Source organism: Astyanax mexicanus, chromosome 1 (assembly GCF_023375975.1).
Source record: "Astyanax mexicanus isolate ESR-SI-001 chromosome 1, AstMex3_surface, whole genome shotgun sequence".
NCBI classification, from domain to species: Eukaryota; Metazoa; Chordata; class Actinopteri; order Characiformes; family Acestrorhamphidae; genus Astyanax; species Astyanax mexicanus.
In genome coordinates, this window is record NC_064408.1 from 79,902,070 (window position 1) to 79,927,778 (window position 25,709).

The 25,709-nt window shown below is 36.9% G+C and overlaps 1 protein-coding gene, 1 long non-coding RNA gene and 1 pseudogene across 6 annotated transcripts; all 3 read right to left on the reverse strand.

The window, feature by feature from the left end:
• Nucleotides 1-919: 919 nt before the first annotated feature.
• LOC125804736 (uncharacterized) lies at nt 920-7,648 on the reverse strand. 5 transcript variants are annotated; one of them, XR_007440902.1, is made up of 11 exons: nt 7,582-7,648; nt 7,440-7,463; nt 7,258-7,318; nt 7,089-7,170; nt 5,046-5,221; nt 4,865-4,905; nt 4,721-4,786; nt 3,674-3,771; nt 2,615-2,710; nt 1,695-1,765; nt 920-1,488 (listed from the first exon to the last, which is right to left on the reverse strand). It is a non-coding gene; the product is annotated as an uncharacterized LOC125804736 (long non-coding RNA). The 5 variants fall into 5 exon arrangements; XR_007440901.1 differs by having other exon boundaries at nt 5,041-5,221; XR_007440899.1 differs by having other exon boundaries at nt 4,721-4,905.
• A 266-nt stretch (nt 7,649-7,914) lies between these two features.
• LOC111189789 (antigen WC1.1-like) lies at nt 7,915-19,935 on the reverse strand (annotated as a pseudogene).
• Nucleotides 19,936-19,947: 12 nt separating this feature from the next.
• LOC125804737 (scavenger receptor cysteine-rich type 1 protein M130-like) lies at nt 19,948-25,445 on the reverse strand. The gene is made up of 5 exons (XM_049484120.1): nt 25,137-25,445; nt 22,535-22,837; nt 22,144-22,443; nt 20,468-20,782; nt 19,948-20,366 (listed from the first exon to the last, which is right to left on the reverse strand). Exons 1-5 carry the CDS (start codon nt 25,345-25,347, stop codon nt 20,008-20,010), a joined length of 1,488 nt encoding a protein of 495 aa, XP_049340077.1. The 5' UTR covers nt 25,348-25,445; the 3' UTR covers nt 19,948-20,007.
• Nucleotides 25,446-25,709: the final 264 nt, after the last annotated feature.

Genomic DNA, 25,709 nt, shown 5'->3' on the forward strand with positions numbered 1-25,709 from the left:
TTGCTAACGTTTATTAAAACAACATTTATGTTTTGTTCTATTTAAATTTATAAATAAAATTATGCTTAACATTATAATGTTTAAAGCAACTGATATATAAAGATAGTGAGACAAATAAAGCAGGGCTAACATTACTGGCTTTTAGTATCCTAGTCTTTCAATACTTTGTAGTTCAACTGTTGGTTTTTTTTCTTTACCTATGTCTGGATAACTTTTACAAGAAGAGTGTTTATAATTGGGCAAAAAAGGCTGTTGTCCCTGAAATGTCCAATGGAGTACGATGGTGAATAAGGGGCTCTGAATGCCAGTGCTGATACACTGATGTGAAGGCTTAAGAAAACATTAGGAAAATAAAAAAAAAAACGGAGTCAAACCAAGCACTGAAATGTGAGTGTATCATAAAAGGTATATATATATATTATTATTCCATTTTTTGGTACAAAATAAACATTAAGAAAAATAACCAAAACAGACCTCTTAAGTTAAGAATAAACTTAAGAACTTAAGAAAAAGCATTTTTGTGAATCCCCAGTTTAATATTTTCCCTCTGATTTTTGATCCAGCCATCCATTTGTACTGACAGCAGCAGATAGTGTATATCAATTCTAGAATTAAATTTTGTGTTTATACAGTTTGTGTTCTACACAATTACATAGTACATTATTTTATTTACTATTATAAAAGCTGCACATTTGAGATTTGATTTTAAGCCTTTTATATGAGAATGGCACTGACAGTGCTTCTGAAAAAGGTCACCTCTAAAACTGCTGATTCTAAAGAGTTTAGAGTTGCATGCCCACCTGTAAGACCAGACTTTTTACTTCTAAAAAAACAAGTCACTCAGATCTATCCTTAAAAACAATTGCAGAAATTCAGCAACCCAGATCAGTTGTTAATTCAAAAAAGAGACAGACAAGTGTTACAGAGACATTAGTATTTATTTCAATACATGTGTACTACAAAAAAATGTTTCTGCACACATAACCATTGACCATTTCACAGTGGCAGCCTCGATTGCTTTATTTGATGTACACTCAAGCTTAAAGAGTAAGATTTACATTTTGGAAGCATAATATGCTAAACTGACACAAACATTTGTCTTCATTTAAAGACAAAAAAACATTTGACAAACAAATGCATAATATTGTGATGTATGCACGGCTCAGTAAAAAGCTCTTACAGTGAAGATGGGGGATGGACATAAAGTTGAGGTTATATAGCTATAGCTATAGCTTTAGGGGCACTATATGCCCGAATCCAATCCCTAAACATCACTCACCTTTTATAAGTGTGTGAAAACCTACATTAGAGCAAAGATTTAGACCTTGTGCAGGGCTTAAGGGTTTTAGTTGAGATACACAAGCAAGTGTCGTCTGCTACATAAGTGCAGGGTCACTGAAAGACACGGTCACACCAAAGTCCTCCTTGTAGATGTCCCAGGTTTTGGACTTACGTGGGTTGTCCAGTTCCTCCCTTGACAGATAGAGCCTGTTTTGGGACCAAAGCATTATAGATCCTTTTACATTGAAAGCAGTAATGTTTACTAAACTGAGAGGGGACAAAATATCAAAATATTCTAATTAATGAATTAAGTGGCCTGGCATTTTTATATATAAAATCTAAAACCAGAGTGGTCTGGTAGGTAAACAAAGCCAGTGTCTGCTTCTGAGGACAATGGACAGCAAAAACCTCACCTGTTGTTCTCTACAAATGAAGTGTTGAACCAGAAATAGAAAGGATAGTCCTCATACCCCTTTGGAAGACCCTGGGCATAGAGAACAATAGAGAAAAAACATTTTGCCAAACAACTGGGAAAAAACGATGTCCATAAAATCATTCTTACGTTACAATAGATTGGGAACTTACAGCCCTGGATTCAAACATGACCTTAACATCACCACAAACCACTGGCCCTTCCTGAAAGCTGATCACCACGGCATTGTTTTCAGTATCTAGGAACAGCTGGTAAAATATGAGAACATTAGTATAGCTTGTCTAACCCATTTCTTAACGTTGGAAATTGAACAGCACACTTAATTTTCTCTCAGCTCAATGAAAGGCTGGGTTTAATGGTTTAAACTATTAGTCTGCTGTATTTTAGATGTGTTATTTTGAGATTATTTATTGCTAACGTTTATTAAAACAACATTTATGTTTTGTTCTATTTAAATTTATAAATAAAATTATGCTTAACATTATAATGTTTAAAGCAACTGATATATAAAGATAGTGAGACAAATAAAGCAGGGCTAACATTACTGGCTTTTAGTATCCTAGTCTTTCAATACTTTGTAGTTCAACTGTTGGTTTTTTTTTTTTTTTTTTTTTTTTTTACCTATGTCTGGATAACTTTTACAAGAAGAGTGTTTATAATTGGGCAAAAAAGGCTGTTGTCCCTGAAATGTCCAATGGAGTACGATGGTGAATAAGGGGCTCTGAATGCCAGTGCTGATACACTGATGTGAAGGCTTAAGAAAACATTAGGAAAAAAAAAAAAAAAACAGAGTCAAACCAAGCACTGAAATGTGAGTGTATCATAAAAGGTATGGAAAACAACTGGAAAAAAACGATGTCCATAAAATCATTCTTACGTTACAATAGATTGGGAACTTACAGCCCTGGATTCAAACATGACCTTAACATCACCACAAACCACTGGCCCTTCCTGAAAGCTGATCACCACGGCATTGTTTTCAGTATCTGGGAACAGCTGGTAAAATATGAGAACACAGTATATGAGCGAACAGTAAAATAAACACAAAGGAACATAAGACAAACATCTGAAAGACCTTTCCCAACAATTACAATGTGATTTATGTTTTAGTGGGCTGCTACTGTCTTTAAAGGTTCAATATTATGAGCTTATTGAATATTTAAAAGTTGTTCTTTAGTACATATTTAAAATATGATTTGGGGTTAAGATGATACCGATTCACAAACGCTTTCACTAGTGTATGTATGTACAAAATCTTTTAATAGTGTATGTAAGGCTGTTTTTTCACACTATAGTTTGTTTGCTCCGGTCCAAGTCAGGTAATTAATTGATTCTCTTGGAGCATTTCCCTCATGGTTTGTTGTTTTAACAGAGGATAAAATTCAAGCTCACCAAAATGAGTCACAACAATCTTTGTAATCTCTTTGGTTCTTTGGTCAGAGCTGTCTTGGCTGGGAGCAAGAAAGTAAACAGATTTCTGTGCAGTTTAACATGGAACAACAGCAGAGGTGGCATGTGTTCATTTGACTGACTCCACATCTTAAAACTGAGTATGCTTGACAGATGGGTTGGATCAAGGTCAGATCATGTTCTCATCACAAACCAACCAATTCAGAGTTCAGACCAACAGTTCTCAGCAGTCTCATTGCAGTTGTGATTACTGTACTCATCCATGTCCAAACAAACAGCACTACACGTAAATATGAACAGTTTATTTTGACAAATAAAAAAAGTAGGTGTGAAGTCACCCTAAACTACTAAATCATTTAGGGGTTGTGGGATTAGCCCACTTCACATGTCTGTTCTGGATATGCCATATAGCTCTGGTTTTAATTAGGAAACCACTGTGTTTAAGGTTCACAGTTTTTCACTTTTTTGTACTGAAACTACTCTTGTCATTTGACTATGAGGAAGTAAATACAGTTTTATACTGTAGAAAACCTTTAAAAGTTAGCTTACCCTACAGTTCGTCTGCGTGGCACAGACACACTGGAACACCTGCTCTCTTTTCACTATGATCCGCACCTTCAGATCACTGCCATTGCCCTTTCCCACACCTGCACAACAAACACAGCAATGCCCAGGAGCATTAAATTACATAACCAATACACATAACAGTGCAGTCACTCTGAAAGGAGCAGACTGACTGCAGATTTTAATTGGAACTACACAGGAAACAGCCCCTAAACATACACTGCCCCCCAAAAGTACTTGATAAGTCAGTCTCATTTCTTTATTTCTGCTTTAGACTGAAAACAAATTGGGTTTGACATTAAAAGATGAATAGGAGACAAAAGGTCAACAATTCAGCTTTTGTCCGAACTTACCAATTTGTCTTCAATATTCATCTTTAAATTATATTTTTGTTACACCAAAATGTTTTCACTAGAGCAGAAGAAAAAAAAAATCAATTGGCCTCAGTGTTTCAATACTTTTGTAGGAGAGTGCAGACATACAGCTCTGGGAAAAAAAGAAACCACTTAAAAATCTCATTGAAAACCTCTGGAATATAATCAAGAGGAAGATGGATAATCTCAAGCCATCAAACCAAACTGAACTGCTTGAATTTTTGCACCAGGAATGGCATAAACTTATCCAAAAGCAGTGTGTAAGACTGGTGGAGGAGAACATGCCAAGATGCATGAAAACCATTTTTTTCCCCAGAGCTGTATGTTTAACTACTTGGTCTCAGTCTTCAACTGAGCACAGCAGAAACTAAAGGAGCAGTTCTGACACACTGAATATATACATACACATTCACCTCACCTCAGGAGAAATACAGTACCTGCGCACTCTCAAACTAAACGCTGTCAATCAACCATGTACACACCATCGTACCCGTGAAAAAAAAACCTCCTCAGCTAAAATGAATAAGTGAATCCAGTTTGGATATGGCTTTAGACATTCAGCTGAACAACTATGGTGATGGGTTAACCTAAAAATCAAATCAAATACATATAGAAAACATTGATGATGTCTTTAAATCAGTGAAAACGTCAGCATCACCTTTGCCTCCTTTGCAGTGGATGGCAATGATATTCCCTCAAACTGGCAGTGTAGTTCAACATGTCACTGAGAACACAATAACACAAAGTTCAATATGTGAATAAGAGCTTAGGTTCTCTGCCCAAACCCAACCCAAGGTCTGACCTGGCTCGAGATTTCCCACCACTTTCCTCAGGTTCCTCGGGCTAAAGAAAATAATATAGTTATAAGTTATTTTCATTTTATATAAAGCTATGAATCAAAATATAGCAGAAACAAATCAAACTGTTTTTAAAAAAAAGTTGCACAAGTGCAAACTGCACACTGTCCATATTACGCACTTCACCTGCCGCTGCGCTTTCCTCCAAATGTGCTGGCTGCTTGGCAATGCTGCATCAGCAGCAGCTCGAAAAAAAGCGGTGGCTGACTTCACATGTATCGGAGAAAGAGTGCGCTAGTCTTCATCCTCCTGGTGTGTTGGGGCATTACTAGTGATAGGGGGAGTCCTAACGAGTGGGTTGGCTGTGTAAATTGGGGAGAAAATGGGAAAAAAATATAAATAAAATTATAAAAGAATTTATTTTCTTTTCTTAAACCATGTTATATTATACTAGATTAGAGGAAAGTCATTCAGACATTGTTGTAGCCTAATGTTTAGGCCTTTGGATCATTGTTTGCATTGTTCATGTTATAATCTTTTGGAGATCTGTTCCTAATAATTAATAATATTTTTCTTAAATAATAGGTCTTATTCATTCTTCACTCATTCTAAACAGAACGAAAATGTTTTTTAAAAGCTCAGTTTTAATGCTCTACTTACTCAAAAAAAGGTCAGGTTTAATTCGGGCTTTGGCTCAAAATGACAGTGTATGGGGCAGGTTGGGTCGAGCTCTAATGTGAAGTATGAATTCAGAACTGGAAATTTCCAAGTTCTAAGTAGAACATTTCAACTGGAATAAACCCACAAGTTCAGAACGCAAGATGGCTGCACCAAACATCAACAGTAGTAAAAGCAGTAGTATTTTACGTTTCATTAGCACGTCTAGCTGTTCATGTTTCCATTGTGTGTGTGAATGTGCGTCTGGTATCGCTGACAATGCAAAAAATTATAACCTGGGACATATAATGTGGGACATTTTTTGGTTACATTTGCTATAAAACACTGGTACATGATTAATAAATAAGTTGTAGTAAACATGAAAGTCTTTAGCTTATTTTATAATTCCCTCTGGAAAAAAAGAAAACAAGGGTAAAATATGTATACACATGTAGATTACAAATAGTGTTAACCTATAAATTTAAATTATTTTCTGTGCCTTTTCTATGCTTTCGCAGCACATTTTAATGACCATAGGGTGTTTAAAACATCAGAGTAGACAAGAATGTATATCAAAACTGATTATAGTAGGCCTATATTTACATTAAATATATTTAAATAATTAAAAAAAAACATTTATTTAAGCAATGCTAAGACACAATCTTCAATAATAAAATGTGTCAAATTCTGAGCGCTCCATAATGTAGGGCTAAATTACTTCACTCTGCACTGATGTATTAATCAGCTCAGGCCCATTTCAAACACTGATAAACATTTCTAATGTTTAACCTGTAAACAGTATTTCACACTTTCATCAAACATGATATAGAATCTTCTGTTTAAAACTTTGAACAGAATCAATTTTTAAATAAACTAATTTGGCATATATCTGGCTGTCAGGGAATATGTTTAGGTTGTGTCTATATTGTGTAGATTCTTTATTTTTTAACAGCTTTTAAATGCATCTGTTTAAATGTTGCCTTCTTGTCACCATTACTGGTAATTTACTTGCATATATAACCAATATGCTTCCCAAAGAGTGGAAGAGAGCAAGAGCTTAATTACAGCCTAAACACCTAGATTTTTCTCTGTGAATTTACAGTTATATTCCATCTGAAACTCCAATCAAGTTATCAAATTATTTTTTAAATAGCTTTTCTCAGTCGATAAACAGAGTCGATAAACGGAGTCGATAAACAGAGTCGATAAACAGAAACACAAAGATCACAAAGAGTAAATTTGACTTTGACTTTGTTTTTTTTTTTGTTTTTTTCCAAAACTTATCCAGGCCTGAAAATGACTATTTTCAAGTTCCTTGACTTTTCCAGGTTTTTCATGACCCTGTTCCACAGTGCTTCATATACACCTCAATAATAGCTAGTTATGTACAGGTGCAAGTTTCACTAATAGGGTAAGACATTTTTTCGACATATTTTGTACAGTTATTTTAACAGAACGTTGTCGACTCAGGTGTGAAGTTATTCCCAGCTCCAACATCCAACATAAAAGCTAAATGGAACACAACGTTAACGGCAGAAGAAGCATTTGAGTAAAGTGCTGCTCATTACTTACTCTAATGACGGTACGTTATGGTCGTCAATCATCACTCGTTGCACTCTGTAATGGAAGAACAGTGGATCGTAGCCTTTTTGACCTGAAACAAGACCAAAGCTATGCTCAGCACCACTCATTTATTGAGTGTCTCCAGCAATATAATATAATATTATATGATCTAACTTACTGCAGAGATTGTAAACTCTGTAATGATCGGGATGCTTTGTGTCCAGAAATATGGCAGCTTCCTAAATACAGCAAATTGTAACATTGTTACATAAAAATCTGTTTAAATCAATAATTCAGCTAAAATAATTGCCTTCTACAGACTTTTCAGTTTTATTTTATTTTCTTAATTGTTAAGCTTACTTTTATGGGATTTCTGTAGAGTGCCTGCTTTCCAGGTGAGGGAAAAGACATGGCAACAAACATTATTAACTATTGTATCCCAAACCATAAGCAGAAAATCTAGATTCAAATAAGATTACATAATTAGGTAAAGCATCCCAACCTGTGACATAGGTGAGATCCAAATCAAATCCATCCTTTTTGTTACCGCCTTTTGTTCTCAGATACCTGCAAGATTCACAAATGCCACAAATCAGCATACAAACAGTAACTTGGGTGTATTTTAAAAGGTTTTGATGGATTTTAATAATTTTCCAACCTATTTCTAAATACATCAAAATGTTTATTTTTTTTATTTAATTCTCTCTGAATCATGATGAAATAATCAAACTGTAATTAAGTTTAACATTTCATTAGAATCTATATGAATAATTGATATAATTTAATTAAAATAAAAGAATGATGGCCAGCACCCATTTAGATCCTCACCTTTCTTGTGACCTTCTCCAGATCTTTCTTCTGAGAGGCCAGACGAAAGACACGCACCAGGATAACTATCCTCAAAGCCCTCAGGAAGCTCACCACCCTGTTAATGATAGAGAAAATCACATGAATAGCTAAGAAAGAACAACATGTAGATGAATAGTTTACCACATCATCTGAACACAGCATTTGTTATTTGCACTGTATGATAATTTAATGATGAATGGTCTAATCTGCGTCATGAAGTAGCTCCGTAAGTTAGCAAACTAACTTAACGTTACATAGCTAAGCTGTTTTGGTTCTACTGTCCCCAAACGCCCCATAAACTCGAGCCACGAGACTCATATAGCTTTCATTGCCAAGATTTTACCTGCTATCACTAAAGATTAATAAGATAAAATACACGTTAGGCCTGTAAATCCACCTAACGTGCAAATGATCTTAACGCCAGCACGAACGAGTAACGGATTAGTAAACACGCAGGTAACCCTCGCTGTTTCTGAAAGAAAACTTCTCCTCTGTCTCTGTTTATACAGCGATGGTTTGGGTTTAAAGCTGGGTTTGTTGTGCTGGATATTTGCTGCAATATTATGAACTGAGATCAACCAGTGCTAACCAGTGACTTTAAAAAACAAATAAACACACCTGTTACTGGACTGAAGGGGTTTTAAATATATTTAAAACCCCGGGAGACCTTATACGATATCGTATAATAAACCCAACATTTAGTTACATATTTCAATATTTGTTATTTATATATATTTTTACAACACTTGTAAAAAAAACGGGAGACCTTTCCGTCTCCCATCTTTTTAGTGAACTTATTCTAATGGTTCAGTTCATCTAAAAGAGCTGTTATGCCCATCACTACGAAAAATAACAAAAGGCTAGTGCTAACTGGTTAACTCTAGCTCTCACTCTCAGCACACACTCACGGGCAGCTCTTCTCTCTCTCTCTCTCTCTCCCTTCACACACACACACGCGCTTTCCTGCTCTGCCCCTCCCCCTACCCCAATCACAAGCCCAGCACAGAACAGAACAGTGAATTCACAGTGAACGGAATATAAAAGCAGCTTCGCTACAATATAGCTAATTGTTAAGAATTTAAAGATTAGGCTCCTGAAAGCCAGTAATGTTGACCCTGCTAAAAAGTCCAGCTCAAAATCAGAAGAAAACATTCCCTATACTCCCTATATTTAACGATATAGCCTCCCAGTATAAAGTACGTTTTTTCTGCTTTTGAGATGGATTATTTAGTAGAGAGTGTAAATCTGTACTGCAGTAAAAGTGTGTAGTTTCATAAACTTGGCTCGACCTAAATTTGGCTCACTATCTTTATAGGTCAGTTGCTTTAAAACAAAGTAATGTTAGCATAATGTAATGGAAGTGTGACTATTTTCACCGGGTAAAAGAAGCTTTTTTTTTTAACACAGGGGGACTAATTTCATCCCTTAATTTAAAACTTCACAGTGCAGTTTACACTACACTGCAAAAAAAAAAAACTAGACATAAAATATATGCAAATTAAGACAAATATATGTATTAAGCAAAACAAATCTGCCAATCGGGTAAGCAAAATTTTCTTAGTAAGATTTCTTACAAAAAAGCAATGGCAAAGTCTCAAAATGAGTGAAGTAACACCTAAATCAAGCAAAAAAAGTCACTGTTTATGGACACAAGAATCAGAATAACTTGATTGCTGCTTAATTGTGCTTATTTTGAGTTCAAATTACTTAAAATAAGGTACAAATTCTAAGTAAGAATGATTAAGGTAATTATCCCTAAAATAAGCAAAATAATCTAACACTTACACCATGCTTAGTAAGACAAAAAGTCTTATCAGAGAAGAAAATAAGATTTATTGCCTTAAATTTAGATAATTTCACTTGCTAAGATTTAGTTTTTTGCAATGTAATGACTGTGAACAACTTATTACAATATAGATAACTAACTACCTATGTAGTTATGTATGCATTAGTATGGTACCTAAGCTGTCAGTCCTCTGCTATTCTGAGCACTTCAGAATAAAGATGAATCATATTTGTCAGCAAGTTCTTAGATTTTAAAATGCTATTTTATTATATACACACACACACACACACACACACACATATATATCATATACATATATATAATGAGAGTACACCAATTTAGCTGTGAGTAAAGGAGAGATTCTAGTTGAGAAACTGTTAAAATGAAATGTAGTTTTAAGAATGTCAATTAGCAGTATTGCCATTTTATCTCAGTTTTGGTTGTCTTTCATTTTTGCATCATCTGAACCTGGGAGTTGTTCTTTAAATTGTCAATATGTCCATACATACACCTTGTTTTAAATAGATTGTGCTTAATTTAAACGAAACAAAACTTAAAAGCTGGTGTTTTAATAAATATTAGCAATAAATAATACACATCTAAAACAGTAAAACCATAAATGTAATACATACTTTTTATTTGACTAGACTAGGCTAAAATGTTTTGTTGACTAAATGACTAAAGTGTGACAAACAAAAGACTAAAACTAAATTAAAGTCACCTGTCAGAATGAATGCTGGACTGTATCTCTACTTAATTTTAAATACTTGTCATTCTTAATTCTCTGTTCTGAACATTTTCATCCAGGCTTGCTTGTTTAAAAAAAAAAGTTATTTTACTAATTCTATTATTTCATCATTATAGTGTGTATCCTGCAGTAAAGTTATTTATTTGGTTACTTTTTTGACATTTCTAGTTTAGTACATTAATTACAAATACAGGCAGTGTATAAAATGGTATGAGAGAAGTGCTGAATCAGGGGTTTGCCCAGGATCCCATACAAGCTAAAAGCAGTGTATGTTAATGAGACAAATGTATGAACTATGGAGAACTGTAGATCTTCTTATTTGGATAAACTATTACAGGACTACAGTAACTATGTGAAAGTAAATCTACAGATCTTTCTCTTCTGTAAATTCAGGCCCAGTCCCCGAAGACCCAGCATCTTCAGTGTCCTGGAGCTCAAGCAGCAGCACTTGCCACTCCACCGTCTCCATCCCCACCCGAAAGAGGAAGATCAGCAGAAGGAGGCGTCCAGGATGTAAAGAGGAGGAGAGGAGAGGGAGAGCAGATCAAAGCTTTGTAAATTGCTTTCTAAATAAGTGTTTTTTTTTTCATTGTTATTGCTTGTGTCTGTGTTTTCTATTTATTTGTTACAAAAATGTATGTGGGTTTGAGGGCCTGATTTAAGTGTCTCCCTATTTCTTCCTTTTTTTCTTCTTTCTTTTCCCTTTTCCCCAAGATCTCATGACCTCTCGCCACAGAAATAACTTTCTGGTCTCAAAAAAGTAAACAGGCACAGTAACATATTTTGATAGTTTGAGGTGCTACACATTTGGTACCTACAGCACATGTGAACCTACAGAAACTCCATGCACAAAAAAAAAAATAATCCCTGTCAATCATCTTGCATTACTGTTACAGAAACTAAACATCCACAGGGTCTAAAAGTCTAACATTGCCCTCTACTGGAAACTGAAAATACTGGTAGTGCCCTATGATAGTGAATATTAAAGTTGCAATAAAAGAGCAATACATAGAACAATAAAAAGCAAAGAAAACTAAAATTATTGTTAAAAGTTTTTTTATCCAATAGCTTTTATAAATACATTTTATTGAATGAGAAGATACATTATTCAGAACATTATTCAGTGGGAAGAAAAGATAGATAAATTGGTGTAATTTATTAACAAAGGAAGAAAATCTACAAAAAAAACACTAAATATTTAAACACTAAAATATAACAATATGAAAAGAGAGTTATCTGACAAGTATTTGATTAACTGCTACATTATTTCTGTAAAGACCAGACATTTCTGCTTTGAGAGAAAAAAAAACATTTTACTCTTACTTTCAGTTGAGACAGTAATTCTTTTAGGGATGAGCCTGGTGTCAATCTCCTCATAGGCAGGCTCAGCTGAAGTCTTCCTCCTCTTAGAGATCACTGTGAGAGAGACAGAGAGAAACATGGAGTCAGTTCAGTAGAAGAGAAGACTGATGACAGATTGAAGTACTAATGATGATTAGAGGAAGTACAGAAAGTGGATTGTAGATGATCTCTGAATCCCCCTACCTCTCCTGAGCACTCTGTTCTGATAAAACAGCACAACCAGAAGCACTAAGGCCAGGAAGAGCACATATCCCAGAACCAGGAGAGACACTGGATAGATGGAGGGAACAGCTGGTGGAGGAGTTTGTGGAAGTATGATTCTTCTTGTCTGTGGTTGAGAATCTAAAAAACAAATATACAAAATGTATAGACAATTTATACATGAACACAGTCCTTTTATTGGATGTGAATAATTTTGTGTTGAATATTATGGAAGATGACATATGAAATGTCTATAAACACAGAATGATCTAGACAGACTGGTGCAAAGCACATACAGACTCTCACTATTATTACTTTCTATCCTTCCCAAAAACATTACAATTATTAAATGATGGAAACCAAATGTGTGTGACCAACATTATGATCAACAATAGTTACCGAAGTTGCTATCAAGCCTGTTTACAATGAAGAAAAGTGGTCCCTGACCTTGCAAGACAAAATGTCCCATCTGTCCTCTTTTATTATTTAAAGGCAAAGTATGATACAGGAAGCCTAGTGAGTGAGCATAAAATAACAATGTGATGTAAGTATTTTTCTCAAGCATGTGTAAAGTTTCTGTAACAGTTAGGAGGCAAATATATTCAGTTGTGTCTGTTCCTCTGACCTCCACAAGTGACTCCAGCACTGTGGGAGCAGTCAGTGTGGATCTTCAGGGAATGAGGACAGTCCCACAGGTGAATCTCATTCCCTCTACACTTCACTCTGTTCATCCAGATAGTTCCTCCACCAGAACCATCAACAGCTCTTCTATTAGCACTCAGCGCCGGCCCACAACCCAGCTGCCTGCAGACCACCTGAGCATCCCTGATGTCCCACAGATCAGCACATATAGACCCCCACTCAGCATTATGATACACCTCCAACCTCCCAGAACAGATTTCCTCTCCTCCTCTCAACCTAATAGGCATGTAATCTACATCACACATGAACAGACACATGAATAATATTACATTTTTATAACAAAACTACAGCAAACTGCATTAGTGTTTTTATTTAATCAGTTTTCACTCAAATCAAAGATCAACTGATGAAAAGGGAAGTTTAGAATTATTTGACAAAACAAGTTAGAATGTAGGCACGAACAAATCTGATTAATATGTATACTTATTCAAGTAGTGAATGGAGTGGTAGTCAAATATTCGTACTTGAGCACTGACCCTGGTTTGGAAATAAGAAGAATTTTTGAAGGTTTTCAAATGCAAGCTGTTTCTTCTCTCCTAGAAATGGAGACACATGCTATAAATACTACAAAAATCAAATCAATACTACTAAACTCATTACTAAAATAATGATCTCAGCAATAACAATTGAGAGTTTCAATTGAGCGGCAAACAGTGTTGGGAAGTAACGGATTACATGTAACGGCGTTACGTAATCAGATTACAAATTATAAGTAACTGTAATCCGTTACAGTTACTGCTTCAATAAATGGTAATCAGATTACAGTTACTCTGCTAAAATTAAAGGATTACATTGCGGTACTTTCCTTTTTTTGCTCTTCCAACACTGACAAAACGCAAATAACATTTTGCGGTGAAATCGCTCTGATATGAAAGGGAACGGTCTGCCCCTCCTCCCGTCTCGCTGCACACACACACACACACACACACAGGGAGGAGGGGCAGACAGCGGCTCCGCACACACGACGAGACGAAATTAACTGACATTTTGGTCAACGAATAAAAACGAGACGAAAATGTTTGGCAGGGACGAAATCCAATCAGAACTGATTTAGTTCTGTGAAAGGTAGTGACCAGTTAGGAAGAGATCCAATCACTGCTACTTTAGCGAAGGTGGAGAGGCGGGACAAGCGGGGTACTCATCCAATCAGTACCCGCCTCTCCTGCAGTAGCGCCGCGCGCTCAGTTACAAACCTGGGAATTAATCTGTCGATACTTACGGAGCTCGACTGGAAGTTAACTCGACAGTGTTCAGCAGGGAGAGAGAGAGAGGGGAGAGGCGATATATTTCTCCTTTGACGTCGCAAAAAACAAGATAACGTGTAAACCGTGTGGAGCGACTCCATCTCCGGTAAAAACACCACTAATCTTTCAGCTTCTGCAGAGCAGAGTCACACAGATCTCCATGCAGAGATCAGCGTTTTAATGCTGATGTTATTTCATGAGCTGATGTGTTTAACTCGGCAGTGCACTAAAACACAGAACTGATACAGAACTCACTCATTAAGATCAGATCATCAGTTTAGTCTCACAGTGGGAAAGATATAGCTAGTGTTAAAGCAGGAACAGGTCAGAAAGAAACTCAATAATATATCCAAAATAAAACAATAAAATAAGTGAATCTATGAACCCAAAAGTCTGTGTAAAGTTCCTTACAGCACTTTCTCATAAGTTTCTCACTTTAACTCATGAAGTCTCTCAGTACATCCTGAGAGCATCTCTACAGGACAGTGTGTGAATGTGAGTTTCTGATCTCATTTATAGACTGTAGCTACAGTAGATGTGCTGGGTTAGTGCTGGAGATAAAACTAGATCATTTAAAAGCTGTTTTTGCATCTACAGCTCTGTTTAAACTATAATTTAACTATTCAGATGTTTTATGACCTGATTTCTAGAGCAAAATTTCTAAATGTAAAATATATACACTACCGTTCAAAAGTTTGGGGTCACTCAAACAATTTTGTGTTTTCCATGAAAAGTCACACTTATTCACCACCATACGTTGTGAAATGCATAGAAAATAGAGTCAAGACATTGAAAAGGTTAGAAATAATGATTTGTATTTAAAATAACATTGTTTTTACATCAAACTTTGCTTTCATCAAAGAATCCTCCATTTGCAGCAATTACAGCATTGCACACCTTTGGCATTCTAGCTGTTAATTTGTTGAGGTAAGCTGGAGAAATTGCACCCCACGCTTCTAGAAGCAGCTCCCACAAGTTGGATTGTTTGGATGGGCACTTCTGGCGTACCATACGGTCAAGCTGCTCCCACAACAGCTCAATGGGGTTCAGATCTGGTGACTGCGCTGGCCACTCCATTACCAATAGAATACCAGCTGCCTGCTTCTCCTGTAAATAGTTCTTGCACAATTTGGAGGTGTGTTTAGGGTCATTGTCCTGTTGTAGGATGAAATTGGCTCCGATCAGGCGCTGTCCACTGGGTATGGCAACGTTGCAAAATGGAGTGATAGCCTTCCTTATTCAGAATCCCTTTTACCCTGTACAAATCTCCCACCTTACCAGCACCAAAGCAACCCCAGAACATCACATTACCTCCACCATGCTTAACAGATGGCGTCAGGCATTCTTCCAGCATCTTTTCATTTGTTCTGCGTCTCACAAACGTTCTTCTTTGTGATCCAAACACCTCAAACTTGGATTCATCCGTCCACAACACTTTTTTCCAGTCTTCCTCTGTCCAATGTCTGTGTTCTTTTGCCCATCTTAATCTTTTTCTTTTATTAGCCAGTCTCAGATATGGCTTTTTCTTTGCCACTCTGCCCTGAAGCCCAAAATCCCGCAGCCGCCTCTTCACTGTAGATGTTGACACTGGTGTTTTGCGGGTACTATTTAATGAAGATGCCAGTTGGGGACTTGTGAGGCGTGTGTTTCTCAAACTAGAGACTCTAATGTACTTATCTTCTTGCTTAGTTGTGCATCGCGGCCTCCCACTTCTTTTTCTACTCTGGTTAGAGCCTGTTTGTGCTGTCCTCTGAAGGGAGTAGTACACACCGTTGTAGGAAATCTTCAATTTCTTAGCAATTTCTCGCATGGAATAACCTTCATTTCTAAGAACAAGAATAAACTGTCGAGTTTCAGATGAAAGTTCTCTTTTTCTGGCCATTTTGAGCATTTAATTGACCCCACAAATGTGATGCTCCAGAAACTCAATCTGCTCAAAGGAAGGTCAGTTTTGTAGCTTCTGTAATGAGCTAGACTGTTTTCAGGTGTGTGAACATGATTGCACAAGGGTTTTCTAATCATCAATTAGCCTTCTGAGCCAATGAGCAAACACATTGTACCATTAGAACACTGGAGTGATAGTTGCTGGAAATGGGCCTCTATACACCTATGTAGATATTGCACCAAAACCAGATATTTGCAGCTAGAATAGTCATTTACCACATTAGCAATGTACAGAGTGTATTTGTTTAAAGTTAGGACTAGTTTAAAGTTATCTTCATTGAAAAGTACAGTGCTTTTCCTTCAAAAATAAGGAGGTTTCAATGTGACCCCAAACTTTTGAACGGTAGTGTATATAGTCACACACCTATAATAATAATAATAATAATATACATTAAATCATATATAAATATATTTCACATTCAAACATTAACAATATTACTCAAGTGGTTATTAAACGTTTCATTTCGTATAAGTGTATAGTTAATAATTCAAGGAAACTGATGAAAAAGCATTTACATTTACACCCTTTACATTTTTGTCGAATAAATTTACTGTAATTTTAGTAGACTATATTCTTATGACATTAAGTCGACTAAAACTAAGTCGACTAAATTACTAAATTGTGACTAAAACTTAATGCTATTTTCGTCACAAAACTATGACTAAGACTAAATCAATATTTGTTGTCAAAATTAACACTGGTGGCAAACCTGCAAGTAGATAGCTTAGAGTTGTTGTTACATTGTTTGGTTTTAAATTGTTTTATCATCAATTTATAGAAGTGTTTCATAAAATTGTTTGATGAAATGGTTTCATAAGTATTTTTATAGGGTGATTGAAAAGGCTGTTTTATTTGTTTATCTATTTGTTAACTGGAAAGAAAAATAAAAGGATAATATGCAATATGTGGTTGCTACATTCATTCAGGCTTAAAAAATGACAATATTGTAAGTAATCCAAAGTAATCAGATTACGTTACTCACTTGAAGTAATGTAACTGATTACGTTACAAATTACATTTTGAGTGATGTAATCAGTAATCTGTAAGGGATTACATTTTAAAAGTAACCTTCCCAACACTGGCGGCAAACCCCCTCATTTCACACCAACGCACAGAATTAAAAGTCAGTCTGGTTGTGCTGATTTTCAAATAACACCAGGCATTCTAACAGGGCGCACAGGAAACTTCAAGCTGCACCAGCCTGCACTTTTTCTCTAACCCCACCGAACTATTCCAGCAATGACAAAAACAATTTTTCAGTGCAATTTTCGGACAGAACAGGCTCCTATTAGTAAATGTACACCATTATTGTAAGTCACTTTGGACAAAAGCATCTGCCAAATGTAATGTAATTCAATGTAATATATCTTATTATTTCACTCACAAATGTAATTTTTTCTGATACACTTTACACTTTTTATTAAAATGTGTTCCCAGCATGACCAGATGAGTGTAAAAAGCACAGCAAGGTGTAGCTTGTAGTCCCAAAAAATCTCAAGCAATCCTGCACACATACATTGCCATGAAGAAGTATTTGCCCCCTACAGATATACTGATATTTTTCTGATTATTAAAAAAAACTTTAACATCAGACAAAGATAACCCGAGTAAACATAAAAAAAGCTCATTTTAAATGATCAGGAATAAAGGAATTTAAAGTATTTCTTGATTCTACAGGTCTGGCAGTAATCAGGCCTGGTTGAGTTAAGTGAAATTGAATACTCATCTATCCAAAAAGTGTAATTAATCACATTTTATTTTTTAGGGGGTGTTTGGATATTTTTTTTCCCTTAATAAATAAAATGATTATTTAAAAATTATTTTATATTTACTCAGGTTGTATACACTTACACAGGGAAAGAGGATGAGGAAAAGTGAGGGTGATCCGGTCACCACAACACTTTCTTTCAACACAACTTTCCATGAAAAACTGTTTTACTCATGCTCATCTACTACAAAGAAAAACAACATACCGGAGCAGGTAATGTGAGTCACCTCACTGCTTCTATCACAATTGTTCTGACTCCAGGATGAAGATGGACAGTGAAACAGAGTAGAGTCATGTTTCCTACATTTTACATCATCCAGCCAGTTAGGAGCTGATTCCACTCGTGCTTTGGTAGCTCTCTCAGTCTTAAATCTTCCACAGTTCAGCTCCCGACAGATGAGACCCATTGTTTCTACATCCATCCCATTGTTACACACATTCCCCCCAGGTTCCATTATAGAACACCTCCAGATTCCCCTCACAGCCCTCAGTCAGTCTGATCTCTTTATACTCTGATGAGAGAAAATGCTTTATGTTAGACCCTGGAGTTTTCATGTAGTCTAAAACAAACTTAATGAATCTACACTAATAGTTAAAAGTTTTAGAACACCCCCATTTTTTGCCATTTAAGCTCTCCAGCCCAGTTAATAACCTGAAATGGTACAAAATCCAGTGTGCTCAAATGGTACAAAAGTTAGCAGTGCCAGGGCCTTTAAACAGAAAAGGATCCCAAAAAAGTGTATATTGTAAAAAAAAAACAAAAAAAAAAACAAAAATAAAAACCCTGAATATATTTGTTTTAAAGAAAGCTTTGGAAATTGGCGCAAAAATAAGAATAAATTAAGTCTTAGTCTGTAGTAAAGTTAGAAGAGAATGTGTTACTGCACTCTACTGCTGACTTTGTAGTAAACTGCACTTTTATCATAATACCTAAAAAAGACACCAAAATACAGATCAATTTGAAACAATTTAGTTTGCCCTTTAGATACATTCTGACACATTCAAAAAAACAAGAAAAAAAAAAGGTACAGGAAGAGGTCTGGCTGACCCACATGGCAACAACTTTAGATTGGTTTAACAAGTCTTATTTTAACAGTTTAACTAAGTCTCACTTTCAGCACTGAAGAGAAAATTTAGAGGTCTGACAGGTGAAGTGTTCAATGTAAGAACACCAGCAATCAGCACACTGTACCTGAGCAGACGACTCCTACATCATCCTTGTGTCCACATTCATCCTCTCCACACAGCTGATATCTGCAGTTCCACAGAGACGCCTCGTTCCCCTCACACTCCACCTCATTCAGCCAAATGGGTCCAGTTCCAGATCCAAACCGGGCTGGTACTGGTACTGGAGCACTGAGGGCGACTCCACACTGCAGCTGTCTGCAGACCACCTGCGCATCCTCAATATCCCACAATTCATCACTCACTGTCCCCCATGATCCACTGTGGAAAACCTCCAGCCTTCCTGCACAGTCTCCCCCAGAACCAACCAGCCTGATGGAGCTGTAGCCTAAAATTAAGAGAAACCAGTTCAAAGTATGATTTCTTAGTTCACCCGTAGTCACATGATGATTGGTTCATTTCAGATTCATAATAATTATAATAACCCTTACAATAAAACAAAATAAAACAATTTCCCCCTAACAACAGGCATTATTCACTACAACTCCAAATAATTTGAATTAAATGTACCAGAGCAGGTGATGTAGAGCTGTTCCGTGGAGCTGCAGTTAACTGCTTGTGAGCTGCTGCAGTTCCTCAGATGAGCTTCACTCCCAGAGCAGTTGAAACCCGTCACACACATGTAGCTGTGTTCAGGACTGGATGAAGAGGAGCTGGAGGTGTTGAGTACAGAACCACAGCCCAGCTGTCTGCAGACCACAGAGGCCTCAGACTCACTCCAGGAGTCCAGCAGAACTCTCCTCCAGTCCTGCCTGAAGAACACCTCCACCTCCCCCTCACACTCCATCCCTCCAGTCAATCTACACCCTCATGAGACGCCAGAGAAGAACCTGAAAGTACCACAAATATATGTTAGATTTTACAGGCTTAATAAGATTGTTTTTACAGCACTTGAAATAAATCAGATTTAGAAATTAAACACATTGTTTTTTTACAGGTACTGCTGCATTAGCTGAGCTATATATGGAGCAAAATTAGAAATTGATTTTCAGAAATCAAAATTGTCTATGGAAATGTATATACATGTTCAAAACTGAGATACATTAGTAAATTAATTGAAGTGAAGTAAAAAAAAAAAAAATATATATATATATATATATATAAGAACATTATAAGGGCACTTCCTCCTAAAATCACTTTACAGCCCATTGATAAGAATGTTTAAGATTCTTAAAAGCTCACCACTGCAGAGGAGTCCAACATCCTGTTTATGAGAGCATGCAGTTCGACTCCATGATGAAATGAGACACTTTAACAGGTGTGTTTCGTTCCCCTGACAATCAAACACATCCGCCCAGATCCGGCCACTCCCCTCCCCAAACCAGTCTGACCCCAACACAGCCACAGAACTCCCACACTTCAGCTGAGCACAGAGGACACTGGCAGCTCTCATATCCCAGCTTACATCACACACTGTACCCCACTCACTGAGGTACTGGAGCTCCACTCGACCAGAACAAGAGTCTGAGCCGTTCATCAGCCGAGCCTGAGTATGACCTGAATTTACAACCAAGAGACTCGTAAAAGAGCAAGTTCTCTCCTATACTGTATATTATATAAAGAAATGTTAGACGATAATATCACATATTATACTGTACCAGAACATACAAGTCCCACATCATTACCATGAGAGCAGTTGTATTTGTGTGAAGAGGTTATTGGACAGAGAGTAATCTCAGATTCATCTCCTCTACACTGAAGCTCCTCTGACCACACCTGACCCTTCCCTTTACCAAAAGCAGCTGCTCCCAGAACCTCCACAGGAGAACCACAGCCCAGCTCTCGACACACAACCTCTGCATCCTGCTGGTCAAAGTCAGCATCACACACTGTGAACCAAGACGCTCCATGAAAAACCTCCACTCTCCCAGAGCAAACATGAGGACCATCAGCAAGTCTGGATGTCCTGTGATCTGTGTGTAATGCAAAAATGTTAAATCTCTCTCTCTCTCACAATCAGATTAAATAAAGACTTGTATAATAGACAAATGCTAAACAAAACAGAAGGCTAGTAATGAGATGAAAAAATACTAGAGTTGTCAAATTAACAAAAATACTGCTCATTAATTACCCTACTTTGTGCCCTCTGACCTCCGACGCTAGATCCCAGTTCACAGATCATATCAAACCACATAATCTATCCAATTCATCCATGTTAATAATACAGATTAATTTAGCTAGGAAAACAGTTGGCATCGCCAAATAGCCATAGTGGCTAATCCGCCATTTTGAAAATCATAACAAAAGATTTATAGAAAAACAATAAAAAAAAAAAAAAACTTTTTTTTTATTCTGACTTTTTTTGTTGGTCAAAATATAATTAAATATCTAAATTCTGTCCATATTTGATATCTTAATTCTGTCCATATTTGCATATTATTTTTAATCATTTTAAGCAGGGCTGGTATATTTTATTATTACACAGCAAAGCATTTAAGCTGTTATTGTAATAATAAATGTAAAAATGTTAACTATTTTAGAGTAGCCTAGAATATCTGGCATGTGTGACATTTTTTGTAATTTGCATACGAATAAAGGAGCATCAATTTATAACATTTTTTTAAAGATATGTACAGTATTTACAGCATCTTTACTGACTGATTTTTTTTAAGCGAAACAGCAGAGTGGTATAGAATACCATAGTCTGGCAATCTCAGTGTGGGATAATGTACACATCAGGAAGTTGTTCAGTTGAGCTGTACACATTTATATCAAAACGATAACACATCGACTAAAATTAATATATTGTGACATAAGTTTTGTCATATCGTCCAGCACTAAATTGTTAAGCTGGAAATGGCACTATGTTTCTAATTACAGTGTGTTGACTGGTTTTGTTTTGGCACATAAAGTGTTTCAGAAGTTGTCTGGAAGTGGAAAGGACTAATGCATTTTGTTTCATTCAGGTTATAATTTTGAAAACAAATGTTGTGCTCTAGCAAATCAGTACTGCAGACCCTTTTTTATTAAATTAAATTTTATCAAACAAAATGAAACTGACTAGACAATATCTTGGGTTAATATTTTCAGCAATAAAATAAAAGTCAAAGCAAATGTTAAAAAAAACATCACTGCTTCTCACATTAGCTGTAACTGTCAGAATTTACTATGTAATAGAATATTTAATACGGAATAGGTATACAAAACAGTGACATTCCATCATATGATCTCTGATTTGATTTTGTCTATGATGTGTCGAAACATTCTCAGAAAGTTCACAAATGTAATACATGTAATACGTACGTATTACAGTTTTTGTCTAATTAAAACATACCTGAACAGGTAAGCTCAATATCCATATTATGATTACAGCTGTGTTCACCCCACCCTAATGATCCACAGTGTTTCAGTGTAGACTCTGATCCAGTACACTTCACATGACTCATCCAGATCGGTGCAGATCCTGGAACAGCTGCATCAGTCCTAAACGGCTCTCCACAGCCCAACTCTTTACACATGACAAAACCCGCTATGAAATTTGCACCAGCACCACAAATTGTTCCCCACTGTCCTCTGTGAAAAACCTCTGCTCTTCCAGCACAGCGACTGCCACCATCCGCCAACCTCACACTGTCTGTGTAAGAGAAAATAAGAACAAGAAAAAATTACCGAATTATGAACTAGTAAGAGTAAAAATGGGAAACATTTTTTTGAAAAACACTTACCTGCACACACCAGTCCCACATCATTATCATGGGAGCAGTTGTGTTTGAGTGAAGATGATTTTGGACAGAAGTGAATCTGAGAATTAGTTCCTCTACACTGAAGCTTCTCTGACCACACCGGACCCTCCCCTCTACCAAAAGCAGCTGCTCCCAGAACCTCCACAAGAGAACCACAGCCCAGCTCTCGACACACAACCTCTGCATCCTGCTGGTTAAAGTCAGCATCACACACTGTGACCCAGCTCTCTCCATGAAGAACCTCCACTCTCTCAGAGCAGCGAGAACCTAAAACCAGCCTGGCTCCTAAAATATCACAAGAGCATAAACAATGAGATAACAACAGGATTTAATAAATGAAAGTCAGACACACTCCCAGAACAGTGAGAACCACCAACCACCCGGACTCCTAAAAATTGTGAACATAAAGCTGAATTTAAACATATGTGAGTCACTGCTTCAACATGAAAATGTCTTTCCATGTCATTGAATCTCTGACATTAACACAGCAAGAATGGTCAAAAGAGATATGGCATTTAACCTTCAGTGGAAAAGTTGATAAATGAACGCTATCTGTTTCCTTACAAACAGTACTACTACGCTTAAATGGACCCTAAGCCTCTAAAATGGGTCCTTTCCCACCACTTACAAGACTTTGTTTTACATGTATGATATATTATGAACAGTTTCCTGTTCCTAGTTAACAGAAGGGAACATAAAATAATTTACTGATACAATTTACCTGAACAGATGACTCCAGCATCTTTAGAATGATCACAGTTATGTTTACCCCATCCTGCTGATTCACAGTTCCTCAGTGTAGACTCAGAGCCACTGCAGTGCACATTATCCATCCAGATTGGTCCTGATGCTGATCCAAAGTAAGACTCATGATATGTATCTACAGCTTCTCCACAGCCCAGCTCTCTACACACCACTGCAGCATCTCTCATATCCCAGTTATTACCACACACTGATCCCCACTGTCCTCTATAAAGAACCTCCACTCTCCCAGCACAGCGACTGTCACCATCTACCAACCTCACACTGCCTGTACAACAGTGAGTAAGACAGACCAAGACATTGAGAAAGAATGGAAAAAAACATGTATTTTCACCACTATAAATGATGTAAGGTAGAATTGTGGCTGAAAACTGAAATAATAGCAAGACATTTGCATTTTTGACAGAATTACAAAAAGTTTACATAAACATTGAGCTAATCTTAATGACATTAATCACAAACATGCAGCTCTTACCAGAACACACCAGTCCCACATCATTATCATGGGAGCAGTTGTGTTTGAGTGAAGATGATTTTGGACAGAAGTGAATCTGTGATTCGTTTCCTCTACACTGAAGCTCCTCTGACCACACCGGACCCTCCCCTCTACCAAAAGCAGCTGCTCCCAGAATCTCCACAGGAGAACCACAGCCCAGCTCCCGACACACAACCTCTGCATCCTGCTGGTTAAAGTCAGCATCACACACTGTGAACCAGCTCTCACCATGAAGAACCTCCACTCTTCCAGAGCAGCGAGAGCCATTAACCAGCAGGACTCCTAAAAATCACCTTGAAAAAAAGAAAGCTTATTTATCAGTAATGATAAATGATTAAGCATGATGATGCTAAATATTGCACAATGAATGATTCATAAATGCATTGGAAAAAACTAAAGAGAGTATAAGGATTCAAAATAAGTTCAGTAAAGCTATGAATTACATTAAACAAATTAATATGGATCAGCAAAATTATGAAATCAGTAAAAAAAAAAAAATCAGTAAATTAATTGTTGGTTGAGAATTCCAGTGTACAGCACAGTTTGGTGATTGCTCAGTTTAAACATACCAATTTACCTTGGCAATCAACAAGGATTTAGGGTGGGTTAAAAAGAAAAATCATATGTGCTGTACACTTTGCCTACATGGCAGATAATGTACAGTCCCTGTTTACAGTGTTTTACCTGAACAGATAACTCCAGCATAGGACACCCCTAATCAAAATGTATATTATTGTGACTACAGAAGGAAATAAAAATGACCTAATGTTTAGAACACATAACATTGAAGTGGACACGTCTATTTAGCATTTTTAATATTTCTTCCCTTTATAGTTTCAAAATAACAAAAATAAAAAAGATACACATAGACTTTAAATTTGTTGGCAATCCTGTGAGCAGTTATTTTCCAGACACTATATGACCTCCACCAGTCTTGTTACCTGCTTAATGGACTGGAGGAACAGAACAGTAGACACATACTTAATTCACCATTCTTGCTTTTAAACTATGTGCTGCCAGTACAAGTATTCTAAGTCTGTTCCACTCCAACAACCTCTGCACCCTGCAGTCTGTTCCACTCGACACACAACCTCTGCACCCTGCTGGTCAAAGTCAGCATCACACACTGTGACCCAGCTCTCTCCATGAAGAACCTCCACTCTCTCAGAGCAGCGAGAACCTAAAACCAGCCTGGCTCCTAAAATATCACAAGAGCATAAACAATGAGATAACAACAGGATTTAATAAATGAAAGTCAGACAGCACAGACACACAATGTAACTATTCAATACAGTGCACATATTATATGAAGATAGTGTAGCTTGCCTGAACAGATGACTCCAGAATTGTGGGTTTCATTGCAGTCATGTTTACCCCATACTGGTGATCTACAGTTCTTCAGTCTAGACTCTGATCCACTACAGTCCACATCCTCCATCCAGATTGGTCCTGATCCTGATCCAAAATGAGATTTGCCCAGTGCATCTACAGCTTCTCCACAGCCCAGCTCTCTACACACCACTGCAGCATCACTCATATCCCAGTCATCACCACACACTGTTCCCCACTGCCCTCTATGAAGAACCTCCACTCTCCCAGCACAGCGACTGCCACCATCCACCAACCTCACACTGCCTGTACAACAGACAAGGAATAAAGAAAGAAAGAAGCGAATAAAAAAAAGAAATAATAATAGGTCTATGCTTCTTCAGCGTCGCAAGGTTATTTAACATAATTCTTAACAGATTTCGCTAATTCAAACAGCCCGAAAATGTTTTAAATAGCTCAATTTTAACGCTCTAATTACTAAAAAATGGCTCGGGTTCAGAAGGACAGTTTATGGCTCAGGTCGGGTCTGGCTCGGGCAGAAAGTGCATGGATTTGGGCCGGGTCGGGCTG